The sequence below is a fragment of the Sinohyriopsis cumingii genome, chromosome 5, assembly GCF_028554795.1.
Source record: "Sinohyriopsis cumingii isolate HCF-2022 chromosome 5, ASM2855479v2, whole genome shotgun sequence".
Lineage (NCBI taxonomy): Eukaryota > Metazoa > Mollusca > Bivalvia > Unionida > Unionidae > Sinohyriopsis > Sinohyriopsis cumingii.
Window position 1 is genome coordinate 9126054 of NC_142965.1, and position 18176 is coordinate 9144229.

Genomic DNA, 18176 nt, shown 5'->3' on the forward strand with positions numbered 1-18176 from the left:
TGTTTTGTCAATTGAGCAAGTAAGGCATGGGTATCACTTCATGCATGGGTTAATGGGGTATGCATCCATTTTGTCTTGTCAACAAAGCAAGCAAGGCATGGGTATCACTTCATGCATGGGTTAATGGGGTATGCATCCATTTTGTCTTGTCAACAAAGCAAGTAAGGCATGGGGACCACTTCATGCATGGGTTAATTGGGTATGCATCCATTTTGTCTTGTCAACAAAGCAAGTAAGGCATTGGTATCACTTCATGCATTGGTTAACAGGGTATGCATCCATTTTGTCTTGTCAACAAAGCAAGTAAGGCATTGGTATCACTTCATGCATGGGTTAATGGGGTATGCATCCATTTTGTCTTGTCAACAAAGCAAGTAAGGCATTGGTATCACTTCATGCATGGGTTAACAGGGTATGCATCCATTTTGTCTTGTCAACAAAGCAAGCAAGGCATGGGTATCACTTCATGCATGGGTTAATGGGGTATGCATCCATTTTGTCTTGTCAACAAAGCAAGTAAGGCATGGGTATCACTTCATGCATGGGTTAATGGGGTATGCATCCATTTTGTCTTGTCAACAAAGCAAGTAAGGCATGGGTATCACTTCATGCATGGGTTAATGGGGTATGCATCCATTTTGTCTTGTCAACAAAGCAAGTAAGGCATTGGTATCACTTCATGCATGGGTTAATGGGGTATGCATCCATTTTGTCTTGTCAACAAAGCAAGTAAGGCATGGGGACCACTTCATGCATGGGTTAATGGGGTATGCATCCATTTTGTCTTGTCAACAAAGCAAGTAAGGCATTGGTATCACTTCATGCATTGGTTAACAGGGTATGCATCCATTTTGTCTTGTCAACAAAGCAAGTAAGGCATGGGGACCACTTTATGCATGGGTTAACAGGGTATGCATCCATTTTGTCTTGTCAACAAAGCAAGTAAGGCATGGGGACCACTTCATGCATGGGTTAATGGGGTATGCATCTATTTTGTCTTGTCAACAAAGCAAGTAAGGCATGGGGACCACTTCATGCATGGGTTAATGGGGTATGCATCCATTTTGTCTTGTCAACAAAGCAAGTAAGGCATGGGGACCACTTCATGCATGGGTTAATGAGGTATGCATCCATTTTGTCTTGTCAACAAAGCAAGTAAGGCATGGGGACCACTTCATGCATGGGTTAATGGGGTATGCATCCATTTTGTCTTGTCAACAAAGCAAGCAAGGCATGGGTATCACTTCATGCATGGGTTAATGGGGTATGCATCCATTTTGTCTTGTCAACAAAGCAAGTAAGGCATTGGTATCACTTCATGCATTGGTTAACAGGGTATGCATCCATTTTGTCTTGTCAACAAAGCAAGTAAGGCATGGGTATCACTTCATGCATGGGTTAATGGGGTATGCATCCATTTTGTCTTGTCAACAAAGCAAGTAAGGCATGGGTATCACTTCATGCATGGGTTAATGGGGTATGCATCCATTTTGTCTTGTCAACAAAGCAAGTAAGGCATGGGTATCACTTCATGCATGGGTTAATGGGGTATGCATCCATTTTGTCTTGTCAACAAAGCAAGTAAGGCATGGGTATCACTTCATGCATGGGTTAATGGGGTATGCATCCATTTTGTCTTGTCAACAAAGCAAGTAAGGCATCGGTATAACTTCATGCATGGGTTAATGGGGTATGCATCCATTTTGTCTTGTCAACAAAGCAAGTAAGGCATGGGGACCACTTCATGCATGGGTTAATGGGGTATGCATCTATTTTGTCTTGTCAACAAAGCAAGTATGGCATTGGTATCACTTCATGCATTGGTTAACAGGGTATGCATCCATTTTGTCTTGTCAACAAAGCAAGTAAGGCATGGGGACCACTTTATGCATGGGTTAACAGGGTATGCATCCATTTTGTCTTGTCAACAAAGCAAGTAAGGCATGGGGACCACTTCATGCATGGGTTAATGGGGTATGCATCTATTTTGTCTTGTCAACAAAGCAAGTAAGGCATGGGTATCACTTCATGCATGGGTTAATGGGGTATGCATCCATTTTGTCTTGTCAACAAAGCAAGTAAGGCATTGGTATCACTTCATGCATTGGTTAACAGGGTATGCATCCATTTTGTCTTGTCAACAAAGCAAGTAAGGCATTGGTATCACTTCATGCATGGGTTAATGGGGTATGCATCCATTTTGTCTTGTCAACAAAGCAAGTAAGGCATTGGTATCACTTCATGCATTGGTTAACAGGGTATGCATCCATTTTGTCTTGTCAACAAAGCAAGTAAGGCATTGGTATCACTTCATGCATGGGTTAATGGGGTATGCATCCATTTTGTCTTGTCAACAAAGCAAGCAAGGCATGGGTATCACTTCATGCATGGGTTAATGGGGTATGCATCCATTTTGTCTTGTCAACAAAGCAAGCAAGGCATGGGTATCACTTCATGCATGGGTTAATGGGGTATGCATCCATTTTGTCTTGTCAACAAAGCAAGCAAGGCATGGGTATCACTTCATGCATGGGTTAATGGGGTATGCATCCATTTTGTCTTGTCAACAAAGCAAGTAAGGCATTGGTATCACTTCATGCATTGGTTAACAGGGTATGCATCCATTTTGTCTTGTCAACAAAGCAAGTAAGGCATTGGTATCACTTCATGCATTGGTTAACAGGGTATGCATCCATTTTGTCTTGTCAACAAAGCAAGTAAGGCATGGGTATCACTTCATGCATGGGTTAATGGGGTATGCATCCATTTTGTCTTGTCAACAAAGCAAGTAAGGCATTGGTATCACTTCATGCATTGGTTAACAGGGTATGCATCCATTTTGTCTTGTCAACAAAGCAAGTAAGGCATTGGTATCACTTCATGCATGGGTTAATGGGGTATGCATCCATTTTGTCTTGTCAACAAAGCAAGTAAGGCATTGGTATCACTTCATGCACTGGTTAACAGGGTATGCATCCATTTTGTCTTGTCAACAAAGCAAGTAAGGCATTGGTATCACTTCATGCATTGGTTAACAGGGTATGCATCCATTTTGTCTTGTCAACAAAGCAAGTAAGGCATTGGTATCACTTCATGCACTGGTTAACAGGGTATGCATCCATTTTGTCTTGTCAACAAAGCAAGTAAGGCATTGGTATCACTTCATGCATTGGTTAACAGGGTATGCATCCATTTTGTCTTGTCAACAAAGCAAGTAAGGCATTGGTATCACTTCATGCATTGATTAACAGGGTATGCATCCATTTTGTCTTGTCAACAAAGCAAGTAAGGCATTGGTATCACTTCATGCATTGGTTAACAGGGTATGCATCCATTTTGTCTTGTCAACAAAGCAAGTAAGGCATTGGTATCACTTCATGCATGGGTTAACAGGGTATGCATCCATTTTGTCTTGTCAACAAAGCAAGCAAGGCATGGGTATCACTTCATGCATGGGTTAATGGGGTATGCATCCATTTTGTCTTGTCAACAAAGCAAGTAAGGCATGGGGACCACTTCATGCATGGGTTAATGGGGTATGCATCCATTTTGTCTTGTCAACAAAGCAAGTAAGGCATTGGTATCACTTCATGCATTGGTTAACAGGGTATGCATCCATTTTGTCTTGTCAACAAAGCAAGGAAGGCATGGGTATCACTTCATGCATGGGTTAATGGGGTATGCATCCATTTTGTCTTGTCAACAAAGCAAGTAAGGCATGGGTATCACTTCATGCATGGGTTAATGGGGTATGCATCCATTTTGTCTTGTCAACAAAGCAAGTAAGGCATTGGTATCACTTCATGCATGGGTTAATGGGGTATGCATCCATTTTGTCTTGTCAACAAAGCAAGTAAGGCATTGGTATCACTTCATGCATTGGTTAACAGGGTATGCATCCATTTTGTCTTGTCAACAAAGCAAGTAAGGCATTGGTATCACTTCATGCACTGGTTAACAGGGTATGCATCCATTTTGTCTTGTCAACAAAGCAAGTAAGGCATTGGTATCACTTCATGCATTGGTTAACAGGGTATGTATCCATTTTGTCTTGTCAACAAAGCAAGTAAGGCATTGGTATCACTTCATGCATTGATTAACAGGGTATGCATCCATTTTGTCTTGTCAACAAAGCAAGTAAGGCATTGGTATCACTTCATGCATTGGTTAACAGGGTATGCATCCATTTTGTCTTGTCAACAAAGCAAGTAAGGCATTGGTATCACTTCATGCATGGGTTAACAGGGTATGCATCCATTTTGTCTTGTCAACAAAGCAAGCAAGGCATGGGTATCACTTCATGCATGGGTTAATGGGGTATGCATCCATTTTGTCTTGTCAACAAAGCAAGTAAGGCATGGGGACCACTTCATGCATGGGTTAATGGGGTATGCATCCATTTTGTCTTGTCAACAAAGCAAGTAAGGCATTGGTATCACTTCATGCATTGGTTAACAGGGTATGCATCCATTTTGTCTTGTCAACAAAGCAAGGAAGGCATGGGTATCACTTCATGCATGGGTTAATGGGGTATGCATCCATTTTGTCTTGTCAACAAAGCAAGTAAGGCATGGGTATCACTTCATGCATGGGTTAATGGGGTATGCATCCATTTTGTCTTGTCAACAAAGCAAGTAAGGCATTGGTATCACTTCATGCATTGGTTAACAGGGTATGCATCCATTTTGTCTTGTCAACAAAGCAAGTAAGGCATTGGTATCACTTCATGCATTGATTAACAGGGTATGCATCCATTTTGTCTTGTCAACAAAGCAAGTAAGGCATTGGTATCACTTCATGCATTGGTTAACAGGGTATGCATCTATTTTGTCTTGTCAACAAAGCAAGTAAGGCATTGGTATCACTTCATGCATGGGTTAATGGGGTATGCATCCATTTTGTCTTGTCAACAAAGCAAGCAAGGCATGGGTATCACTTCATGCATGGGTTAATGGGGTATGCATCCATTTTGTCTTGTCAACAAAGCAAGCAAGGCATGGGTATCACTTCATGCATGGGTTAATGGGGTATGCATCCATTTTGTCTTGTCAACAAAGCAAGCAAGGCATGGGTATCACTTCATGCATGGGTTAATGGGGTATGCATCCATTTTGTCTTGTCAACAAAGCAAGTAAGGCATTGGTATCACTTCATGCATTGGTTAACAGGGTATGCATCTATTTTGTCTTGTCAACAAAGCAAGTAAGGCATGGGGACCACTTCATGCATGGGTTAATGGGGTATATTCCAGTTTGTCTTCTCAATAATGCAAAATGAGAAACAGAAACAACAGCATGTATGTATTGATGAGGTATACATCAATTTGTCTGATCAACAAAGCAAGCAAGACAGGATCCAGTTCATACTTGGATTGTTGAGGTATACATTCATTTGTCTAGTCAACAAAGCAAGCAAAACAGGGGGATTACTTCAACAAATGCATTCACAATGTTCACTTCTTTTTTAACTTCTTTCATGAAGTTTTTAGTTTTGTTCTTAGCTTTGCTTGAAATACTATAACACAATACTTGTCATATACAATTACGGGATCACACGGAATAGCGTTAAGAACCTTGAAACATGGTGTTCAGAAGTAAATGTTTCAATGATTATAAAATGCAACTCGATTATCAAACATTTACTTTTTATTATGCAGATGTACCATATGTCCTTGCTTATAAGTCAAATGTACCATATGTCCTTGCTTATAAGTCAAATGTACCATACGTCCTTGCTTATAAGTCAAATATACCAAATGACCTTGCTTATAAGTCAAATGTACCATATGTCCTTGCTTTTAAGTCAGATCAGACTGCAAACAGCAAGCATCCTGATCTTCCATAGCATAAAGCACCTACTCTTAACAAACTGCACAGACTGAGATCTGCCAATGCATAATGTGCCAGCAGACCAGGGTCTGTGCAGTTTGACTCGTAGGCTAGTACAAACAGTACAGCTTTCAAATCTTTAACTTTTTTGTATTCCCTTTCCTGATATCTCTGCCGAGTATTACTGCACTAAATTCATAAGGTCACTCACTCAAATTACTGTGCTAATAAAAAACTATGCACTTCATTTTGACTTTCACTAACACAAATCTCAAAGTACAGACCAGACAAGTTGATACCTACCTATATCAATAGCAAAGCTTCTTGCAGTCTTCAGATTTCTGAACTGAAGTTCAGTTGGCAGCTCAATACTCTTCGCATAGTTTTCGTCTGTCATTTTGACAGGATTTAGCCTGAAAATACCATTAAAATTATAGCACAGTTATTCTGGCAGTCTGAAAATACCATTAGAGCATACTGTCATTTTGGCAGGATTTTGCCTGAAAATACCATTAAAATTACCATGAGTTAGTCTGAAAATACCATTAAAATTACAGCATACTGTCATTCTGGCAGGATTTAACCTGAAAATCCATTAAAATTACAGCACAATGTCATTCTGGCAGGATTTAGCCTGAAAATACCATTAAAATTACAGCATACCTTTTGCATAATACCTTTTGCATAATACATACGCTTTCCGTATCCACTTGCTTATAAATTGAGTCCAACTGCATGAACCAATATCTGCTGTTGCATAATGTGCAGCCACGTCTGGGTCTGTTCAGTTTATAGTAAACTGAGGAACAGCACAGACCCTGGTCTGCAGGCACATTATGCAACAGCACATCAGAATCTTTGTTGTTTGCAGTTTGACTAGTCTAAATAGCATATATGGTACTTCCTCAAGCATTTTCAGTAACAATCCAAATTACAGTAATCTTGACTTAGGCCACAAGTATGCTAATTATATTCCAATGCTAATATTACCATTACTTTCTCAGGCCGGAGGATCTTGTACCCCCTCCCAATGGTCTAAATAACAAAGCACAATACAAATGTTTGTCAGTGCCAGGATGCCACAAAAATAAATAATACATACAGTATGTTAGTCATTGAATGAAGTTATTTCTTAGATCTGAGCTACTACAAAATAGTGAATTCTGGTGTACCGAAGGATTTTGTACAGAATCAGGTAACTCTAGGTTAAAATATTGCAAATTTAATGTAAGCATGTTTTGCTCTCTGATTCCAATACCTCTGATTTTCTTTTTGGTATTTGTATGGATACCTCTAAAATAATATGTGTGATTTTTTTTCAGCCTAATATGCCACTCAAAAGTTTTCAACTTTTATTCTTTGTACATGCATTGTGCAGATCAATACTGTGCAAAGAAAACATTTTGGTCCAGTAGCAGCTGTGAACAAATCTTTTTGTTTGGCAACAGCTGCCCCCCCCCCCCAAATCCAACATAAACAAACAATTAACTGCATTATATTATGTGAATCAAACCTCTCAAAAGTATGTGTTAAGAATATATTCTTAAAATTTCTATGAAAGTGTAATTGCAAATTGCCTGAATACTGTTTTGCAAAATTATTCTTCATACAAAGTATTCTATGAACTGTATGTGACTGGTCTGTGAGTGCTACTTTTGTATTGGTCGTTGTTGTTGTTGTTGTTGTAGGGTTTAACGCCATTTTTCAGCACATGATAGGCTATACATGGCGGCCAGTATTAATGGTGGAGGAAGAACCAGGGAAAACCCCAGAAAGAACCACCGACCCACGAGAAGCTACTGGCAAGCTTTCTCACATACCCACATTGGCTGAATCCTAGACTCGAACTCATGCAGACAGAGGTGAGATGGCAGTGATCCGTAACGGAGAGCGCTTTAGACCACTCGGCCACTCGGGGCCCCCCTTTTGTATTGGTAATTCACAGACATTTTTATGGCAAACAGGAGCACTTACATCTATCAGACCAATCTAAGACAAACAACCATACTGCTTCATTTGCATATTTGTTTCTTTGGAATAAAAAGTATTCTTTAAACAATTTTGTTATTTTATACAGAATTTATTTTTCCCTTTTTGTTATGAAAATCTCACAAAAATCGAGTGAAAAAGTTATAACTACCTAAATTTATACACAAGATATAGCACATTTGCTTTGGTTTTCTGCCATCGTTAAACAGTTCAGCGTTACTTGTTTGGTTTACTGCCTCTGGCACAATTGTGCAAAATTTCACAAACACTGAACTGTTGTGACTTTGTTGAAAACAAAAAAGAAAATTACTAACAGCTGAAAGTAGGTGGGTGGAGTTTGGGATTCATCAATTCTCAAATCTGTGTAGATATAACCTTAGTAATAACACTCCCTGAAACATCATGTATGTCAATCTGAACTTAATTTTTTGCCCTTTTACATCTATGTAACCATTTTAATAATGGCCACTAGAACCTAATAAAGTCTATTAAACCTAGCCAGGCTGAGTTTGAGAAAAGTGTAAGATTTGGGGTTTTGAGCATACTGTATTCCAAAAAAGATGTAAAATGCAAAAGGGCTTATTGAAATATAAGTGATGGTGGGAAAAATGTAGCACTAAATAGAAGCATCCTATTTAGGGTTTCTGGTACCTGTTTAACAGTAACAGTAAAACAGCTGTTTTTCGTCCAAAATCAAAAAACAGTAAACAGCTGTTTTTTTCTAGCTGTTTTACTGTTTCTAACGGACATTGAGACATTGGATTTTGATGCTCTCAAAACCCTTCTGAAGGCAATGGAACCTGTAAACTTGCTGTTGAGAATCTAAGTCGAGAAGACGCGACGTTGATGAGTGCTGACACAATTTTAGAATTCATGTTCAACAAGCTCTCTAACCTGAATAATGACATTAGTACCAAGCTCATGGAAAATTTAAAGTGTCACGTTGAAGAGCGATTGAACAATGATGTCATGAACCTCCTGCACAGTCTCAAAGATCCATCTGTTGCCCCGTCAAAAACTACGCTAAATTTCGCAGGAAATCTAGCATCTCATCTATTTGAAGTCAACGATGTAGAAGATGTCGTCGAACAGTGGTCAAATGATGCTGAAAGTGTGAACTTGTCTCTTCAAGATGAATTGAATTTGTTGCGTCAAAAAGATGGATCATCAATTGCAGTCAGAGGGCAAGACAGTTTCAAATGGCTCAAGTCCGAATTCACGCTCTTCAGGAACTCTGGCCAGCTCACTGAAAATCTCCAGAAATTGTACAATGCAATTCTATCCATTAAACCGACATCAACGGACGTTGAAAGAGTTTTTTCAGTCTGTACAAATTTCTGTACAAAATTAAGATCGTGTCTCTCAGACAAGTCGCTTAATGCACTTGTATTCTTGAAATATTATTATAAGAAGTAAAAATGTATTGATTTAGAACTATATCATGAAAGATATATAATAAAACGGTGTTCATCACAAAAATAAGCTATTGACTGTAAAATTAGTGAAAATATGGAAAAAAACAGTAAAACAGCTGTTAACAGCTGTTTTTTGAAAACTGAAAACAGTAAACATCTGTTTTTCAAAAATGACTGTTTTTCAGAAACCCTAATCCTATTTATAGGCTCCATGTCCCCACCCAGGGGCATTTTACAAGTGGAATCAATGGTATAAGCTGCTGGCCTGGATTTAAAGCTGGTAAACTTACTTTTTGTTTACTCAGTAATGCTGTTGTTTCCTGAGACCATCAACCCCACATGCAGTAATGCCAAACTCACCTTTTGTTTACTCATTAATGCTCTTTTGAAACTGGAAGTAGTTTTGTGCAGCAAAATTACACAGATGGTCAACCCATATCTGATAAGATTACACAGACATTTTAAATATGTTGCTAACATCTATCTTCCTCAAATATGTCTTTGTTCATGTTTATTTAAGATACCTGTGTTTCTGTACATTTTCACCATTTCAAGCTGGCATGTATTTATTTTGTGTCATACCCACACCCACACTACTTCAAAGATAAACATTGTACCCATCCACTAAGGCCCAGTAGCCCTGTACAGAGAGAAGACAAAGATTATTTTAAACTGGAAACATGAAATAATTTAGATCAAGAATTTATTTAAATATATATAAGAAGGCTTCAACCAACTTCTTGCCCTCCGGACTACATAGGCCCATGGCCCAACTCAAAATAAGACCCAGGAACATAAACAGTAATGGGAGAAAGGGATCAACTGGATGATTATGTAGTCCTAACCTGAAGAGAAATGTATGTGGCTATTGAAATCTACACCCTGACGACAGGGTCCTTTTCAAGGGAAATAACCTGACCACAGGGTCCTTTTCAAGGGAAATAACCCTGGAGAAGGAATGGTACTGGTACATGACAATTGGGAAGTATATTATCATATTCTGTTATAATTGATGATGATTATATTGTGAAGAGTTCAACATTTATGGGTGGTGGCATAATTTTAAGAATATTGCCATTTTCATGACTCTCAAGCAATTCTCATTCAAACTCTTCAAAAACTCATTTTCACAAAAAAAATTCAGCAAGATGCACTTTAAACAAAACAATAAATTAAATGTGTATGAAGCATCCAAAAATTCATACAGCTCACAGTGTTGAAATAAGGTCAGATGGTCTACTGCTATTTGGATTCCATATTGACAGGTATCGTTTGATGAAACTGGAATTTAAGGCCCATGCCAATTAATTACAGTTGTTGACTGGATGTGCATTCCCTGATAGAAATAAAACACATTTCAAAAATACTGACAATTACGATGAATGGAATAAATAAACATACACACTGAATGTACATACTGGTGATGGACAGCAGGTGAAGTTTCATTCTATGCGAATTAATCTCTGCAATTTAAGTAAACCTATACTTTTAATATTCTTTTCTACTTATTTGGATTAAATGTGTTCATTTATGGTTGAAAAAGTGAAACCAAATAGAAAAAAATGAATCAGATAAATGCACGAATAGCATTTAATTTTCATCTTGCATTAATGAATTTTATTGTGATAAAGTCTGCAAGTGACACTTCTGCATAACTGTAAACACAATCTTGTTTGGTGTGCTCTCACTGTCAGCCAACATGACTGTAAATGCAATCTTCCTTGGTGTGGCTTGACTGTCAGTCAACATGACTGTAAACACAATTTTGTATGGTGTGCCTTCACTGTCAGTCAACATGACTGTAAACACAATTTTGTTTGGTGTGCCTTCACTGTCAGTCAACATGACTGTAAACACAATTTTGTTTGGTGTGCCTTCACTGTCAGTCAACATGACTGCAAACACAATTTTGTTTTGGTGTGTCTTCACTGTCAGTCAACATGACTGTAAACACAATTTTGTTTGGTGTGCATGACTGTAAACACAATTTTGTTTGGTGTGCCTTCACTGTCAGCCAACATGACTCAGAAGTAGTTTCACAAACTTTAAACTCTGCTCAAGAGCAAACTCCATCATGATTGCTAGTATCATGTGATTTGTAGCATGATTTACCAGCAAAATTCAAAGCTGGAGAATGATATAATATTGGAAACAAAGGATAAATAAACATTTTCTCAGTAGTTTAATCTGAATTGACTTTTAACATGTTGCGAATGCATGTCATTGACTACGCTTAGTTTATCATGGCTCAAGCTAGGTGGAAATGTTTTCCATAAAATAAGAATGTATCTAATCACAGAATTTGCAATTATGAACGAACATTTATGAGAACCTAATCTAACATGAAAAAAAAGATAAGACAAGGAAAACCCCAAAATCAAATCATATTTTATATTATTTGATCCATGCACATGTTCATCTATTACTTAACATTAAATATGAATCAATCACACTATGTATACAGAAGATCAGTTGCTTATACTGAAAACCAGCCCTTGTCTTCAGTTTTGTTTCACACCTGAATAATTACTGTACAAAATGGAAGCTGACAGTCAAAAAACCCAAAGATAATAGTATCAGGACAGATAAAAGAAGGTTACACTAATTCCAATAGGTTAAAGATAGCTGACCAATATAAATACCCAGAGTATCACCTGAAACTTGGAACAGAAATGTTCTACCAAAATTCAATTCAAACTTATTTCTCATTATCATCAAAATTTGCTGGTACTGGCCACATACCATAATCATACTATATCAAATTCTTTGAATCAACAGTTTAACTTGATTTATGCATGCTGTGTAGAAATGGAGAAGTGATTTTAATGGTAAGAAATTAAATTCTGACAGCTGTCCATTTGAAAAATTAAAAACAGTAATACATTTTGTAAACATACTTTACACTTACATTGCAATGGCATGAAATTAACTATATCGATTTTCTATCTTGAATTCATCATGCAACAAACTTATCTCAACAGAATGAAACTGCATTCATCCCATCTTAACTGACCCAAAATATTTAAATGAGATAAGCACTTGTCTTCAACTGGTAACACAGCTTGGTTTTATATAATAAAAAAGTTGGGAAAATTGCATGATGTTCATATTAATTTTGAAGATGATGAAAATGTAATTTTTTTACATTAAAAAAAGGAGTCCTTTGAAGGGACTGATGCTAGAAAAGAAAATCCAGGAATACAAGTAAAGTCTATCATAAGCATCTTATATATATATATATAAGGGGTTGAGTTTGCGAATAAAAAAAATGTGGTTCCCAAGTGCTTGAACAAAATTATCTTGCTCTGATTTGTACAAATGGAGACCTTATTCTGGCCGACATTTTTGACGGGCAAAAAATACATGAAGTGATCAAAGAGAAAGAAATATCATGTTCACAGAGTTCAGACGTTGGATCCTATTTAACAGTATGAATGTTTTTCAGATCACTGTAATAAAACTGCACCGACTAATATATTATATATCAAATTAAAAGGAAAAAAAAACTTTAATTTAAAAATGGCTATGTAATGGTAAATTGGCAAGATCTACATTTTCAAAAGCAATCTTTCCTGGATTTCAGATTTGTCTTAGCCTGTTGGTATTAATATTTACAGAAGCACAGATGAAAGAACATTGAAGAGTATTAGATTCGGCAGACTGCCTGAATTAAAGCAAACTAAAACTCATCCTATGTCTCATTGTGTAAGGAGGCATAACAGAACTGCTGAAAACCAGTTTCAAAGAGTCCATCTTTTGCAATGAACTAAAATTGTTTTTGATAAAGATTTTAAGTTTATGTTAAGAGATAACCCAATCAACAATGGTCATCAAAATGTTATCAAGCTAGGTACCCTGATCTCCCATGATGCCCCACACATGGCCAGGCATGTACCACTGATGGCCGATAACAGCAGGGAACTTCAAAATGGTGGAAATAATATAAAAATGGATTGGCAATAAAAAAAATAGCATTAAATTGGTTATATCCAGCTGAGTCACCACCAGTTTTTTCTTTGCATTAGTAAAAAAATATCAATTAAAGAAATATTGAGCATTTGTGACAATTCTAATATTTTTGCCTTTTTGACCATTAAATCATTTCAAGTTTTATGTAAACAGAATCATAACCATGTTCATACTGCTTTTGATCAAGTAATATCTATCCTAAGGAAAAAGTATCAGCACTTGACTAAAATAAAAACGAAATTATTGTTGTTTCCAGGTGTTGTTTTAAAAAAATCTCTTAAGATCATCAGTGTTTAACGGTGACCAGGTAAACCTAGCCTATAGCACCATATTCCCCCCTCAAACATAATGGCTGAAAATGACAGTACTGAATTGAAACACTTTTAAAACACAAACACTTGATATGTAATTGCCAATGAATTTTTGGATTACTTCTGCCATCTTGAATTTCTCCAATAGTATTGGACATTCAGTGGTGCATGCCTGACCTCATATGTCCAGCATCATGGGAGGTCACAGTACTAGGCTCAGTGTTTACGCCTGTACAATGAATACAATTATTATCACTTGGCAATGTTTTAATGAATACAATTATTATCACTTGGCAATGTTTTAATGAATACAATATGATGTCCTTAACGAACCGTGTAATCGGCTAGGACTCCGGTCTCTTGCTAAATAAAGTATAAATAACATTCAATCTCTAAAAACATCAATTAATAAATAACTTAAAGAGGTAATATCTAAAAACTTATAAATAACATAATGTAGGAAACACACCCTAAACACCTCGACTAGTAATACCATAATAATCTTGAAAAGCTCTCTTCATACATGATATCTACTAAGAACCTCTATAAACAGCATAGAACATCCCCCCTCCTTTTAGAACATTTTGAAGTGGAAAAAAAACAAAACAAAAAATCTCGAAAAAAAAAAACAAATCTCGAAATAAAAAGAAAAAAAAAAGGCAAATGCAACAAGAAATCAGCGATGTAAAGCAAGCAGGACCGTTCTTGAGCTCTCCTTCCCACTAATGACAGCCAACCATTCAACTGTAGGGATCTTTATGGACCCACAGATTGAGGCCAAACTATCAGGGTTCCTTGAATCCATAAAAGCCTGGGGGAGGTGGCACCATCCCTTCCCCAGGAACAACTAGCAGGCTGCGGTGCAGTCAGAAAAAAGTGGCACATGCACAATTGTGCGAACGCTACTATAATTAAACTCAACAACAACAATACAATTATTATCACTTGGCGATGTTTTAATGAATACAATTATTATCACTTCGCAATGTTTTAATGAATACAATAATTATCACTTGGCAATGTTTTAATGAATACAATTATCTCTTGGCAATGTTTTAATGAATACAATAATTATCACTTGGCAATGTTTTAATGAATACAATAATTATCACTTGGCAATGTTTTAATGAATACAATTATTATCACTTGGCAATGTCTTAATGAATACAATTATTATCACTTGGCAATGTTTTAGAGTGCATTTCATGCAATGGTGCTAGAAATCTGAACCCCATTTAAATGCAACATTGATTCTGACTTGTACATCATCATTGTTCTTAAACAGACACCTTTCTGACTTGTACATCATCATTGTTCTTAAATAGACACCTTTCTGACTTGTACATCATCATTGTTCTTAAACAGACACTTGACTTGTACATCATCATTGTTCTTAAACAGACACCTTTCTGACTTGTACATCATCACTGTTCTTAAACAGACAGCAGGGATGGTCCTGGCTTTTAAAAAGCTGTCGCCAAAAAAATCGCCAACCTCAATATTTTGTCGCCAATTTTCAAAAAGTGTCGCCAGAACAAGTAGTGTACATTTTTCCAAGTGTTAATTTAGTCTATTAATGTAACAGGCAATGAAAATTACAAAAGATGGGTTACTTAATTCTTTAATTACAACAAGCATTAACAAAATGTTACAAAGTGTTACATGAAGATCCGTCGCAATTTTAGGGCTGCCCACTTGTTGAATGCAGTTTCAAAGTCTAATTTTTCACATCTGTACATGCTGATTCTCATGAAATTCTCGAGAGATGAGATGCAGAGTTTATTTCTGATGTCAGTTTTTATGAGGTTCATCTTACTGAATCCACGTTCACAGTCCACAGCACTGACAGGTGACACCAGTAGTCTATCAGCAGCCCCCCCCCCCTTATGGCTAGCTTAACAAAGCTTGTAGTGAATTGCTTCCTAAATCCCAAGAATGATCACTGAATGCTGTATAAATTTTCTCGACAAACAAAATAGGATCTACATTCCCACGAATGAAACTTACACGAATCAACACCTGGCAATATTGGACCGTATATATAAGCATAAATTCACACCCAATTTAGAGATTCTTTCACTCTTGTATTTTGAGAATTAAATAATTATTATTAATTATGCAAAACTGGTTGTTGTTTTTGTTTTGTGCTATTTCTTGTTTCGGAGTTTAAGTCTCAGCAGCCGTAACACGGATTGATGGCAAAAGGAAAAGATCAATGAGTAAAATGCTGCACTGGCGACAGACATAATTGTGATTGAGATTTTTCCATTTGCTTTGTATTTATACACAGTAGTCGGTACTTCAAAGGTTATCAGTTTTCTATGAAGGTTCAGCAAAACTATTGTACTGGTATATGTAAAAAAAAAAAAAAAAAAAAACCAACAGAAGATTTAGCCATTCAATTAATTGTATCTGTTCTATTCGCGTCTTCAGAAGTCGGTCAGTTGTAGGTATAGTTCGGTAGCATGGTTGACTGTATCACAGCATACTCAGCCCAGATGTCAGCATAAGCAGATTATGATGTAACAATGCACTCTAAAGATGGGGTTGTCAATACGAACAAAGGATTGTTTGTGTAACAGATTGATTCCAATGCATTGCTTAGTCAAGTTTGTGGCTTCCTTTCGTTCTCCCTTTTAATTTATCCAGTCCAAATCTATGATTGTATGTACAAATTAAATAACCAAAAAGTCTGTCGCCAAAAAAATCGCCAGATGGGATATTTTTGTCGCCAATAAAGAAAAAAAATCGCAATTTGCGACATTGGCGAAGCCCAGGACGATCCCTGCAGACATCTTTCTGACTTGTACATCACTGTTCTTAAACAGACACCTTTCTGACTTGTATATCATCACTGTTCTTAAACAGACACCTTTCTGACTTGTACATCATCATTGTTCTATAACAGACACCTTTCTGACTTGTACAACATCATTGTTCTTAGACATCTTTCTGACTTGTACATCATCACTCTTCTTAAACAAACACCTTTCTGACTTGTACATCATCACTGTTCTTAAACAGACACCTTTCTCACTTCATCCCTAAGTTATCACAAGCTGTGATACAGTGAAATGATTCATTACCATGTATTGGACTTGTAAGTACCATTTTCTTTAATATATTTGTCAGAAGATTGTTTAGAAGTAGCAATGGCACTTGTTCTTCTTCAATGATATCAACGCATGCGGCTACTCACTTTTGACATTGTACACTATGGTCCGTACATGTGGCTACTCCCTTTTGACATTGTACACTATGTTCAATGCATGTAGCTACTCCCTTTTGACATTGTACACTGTTCAATGCATGTGGCTACTCCCTTTTGACATTGTACACTTTGTTCAATACATGTGGCTACTCCCTTTTAACTTTGTACACTATGTTCAATACATGTGGCTGCTCCCTTTTAACATTGTACACTTCGTTCAATGCATGTGGCTACTCCCTTTTGACACTGTACACTATGTCTAATTATTGAAGTTTATTGTCACTTTATTATGCATAGTTGGCAAAATAAATCCAATTATGTAAATTACAAATCCAACTCTACAGAATTTGTCGACTGTCTACTGCACTGACCTTCTGCAAGAGTATTGAAAGCAAACAAAAATATATAGGCAGTCAGAAAGGAGGAAATTAATTCTCTTTAGGTAAGAAACTGTGCATATGGAATTCAGAATGTTAATTATTCAACGTTTTTGTCTTTAATATGCAACATTTCTTTACCTCAATTATTTAATTTTTTTTAAAAGTGCGAATGGTTCACGATACAAAATGTTACGGTCAATTACACTAGTGACCTATTTTGGAGATGAAACACCGGGAGTACTATTTGCCTTGTGCACGAGTTATTTTAGATATTAATTGTCTCGGTATAAATGGAGGTGGGTAGTCATCTAAATGTCTAAAGTAAAATTATATGCGTAAGAAATGTCTTGGATAAGAAAAATCCAAGGTTAATCCTACATGTAAGACCTTGACGCTGATATTTATGTTTTGGGCGGCAGGCACTAAAACAAAACCAACATGTCATGTGCTATGTCTTACGTTGTAGGCCAAGGTCATTGATACGAGGGTCGAGAAACCCTACGTTGGTGTTGTTTCCTTGGGTACGAAATACCACAAAGTTCGTTACAAAGAAAATTAGGAGCATCCATCCATGAATCAAGGGATGGGGGTTCTAACGTGCTATATTGTTACAGGTTTGAACCCACATCCCTTGATGGACGGATTCTCTTAAATTTCTTTGTAACGAACCCCTGTGCGAAATACCAATTGTTTTACACGCGTCTTAAGTTAGCTTGCACAACTGACAAGTACTAATGAGTACATTCTTTCTACAAATTAGCAGTTTTCAAGTAATACCTACGTTAACTGTGATATTATCTTTTCATTCATAAATCGACATTGTTATAAGTTACCCTGTCGTATCTCGTGAATACAGTATGGTATAGCCTTTAAATCACCCTAACACCGGTTACAAAATATACAGTCTATCATTTAAACGCAATCGCATGCTCGCGACATTTAAAGATTTGCATACCATAATAAACTTGAACCTGACATCAATATAAAATAAAGGGGAGGGGGAGGATAAGCCCTACCTGGCCCATCTAATATCACGCGTTCTCAGTTGCATGTAAACGTTCCGAGTACACTCA

General features: G+C 36.9%; 1 protein-coding gene across 9 annotated transcripts in view; it reads right to left on the reverse strand.

The window, feature by feature from the left end:
* LOC149798606 (4'-phosphopantetheine phosphatase-like) overlaps positions 1–17975 on the reverse strand; it is a 79244-nt gene extending 61269 nt beyond the window's left edge. For 5 of the 9 annotated variants that reach the window (XM_089957429.1, XM_089957428.1, XM_089957427.1 and 2 more), the window contains exons 1-2: positions 17885–17973; positions 6132–6241 (exon numbers count right to left, since the gene is read on the reverse strand). In XM_089957429.1, the coding sequence (XP_089813555.1) occupies positions 6132–6241; positions 17885–17913 (139 nt within the window). In that variant the 5' untranslated portion in view covers positions 17914–17973. Of the gene's footprint in view, positions 1–6131; positions 6242–17880 lie in introns of those variants that run through there. The other 4 variants (XM_089957433.1, XM_089957432.1, XM_089957430.1 and 1 more) reach the window with 3 other exon arrangements.
* Positions 17976–18176: the final 201 nt, after the last annotated feature.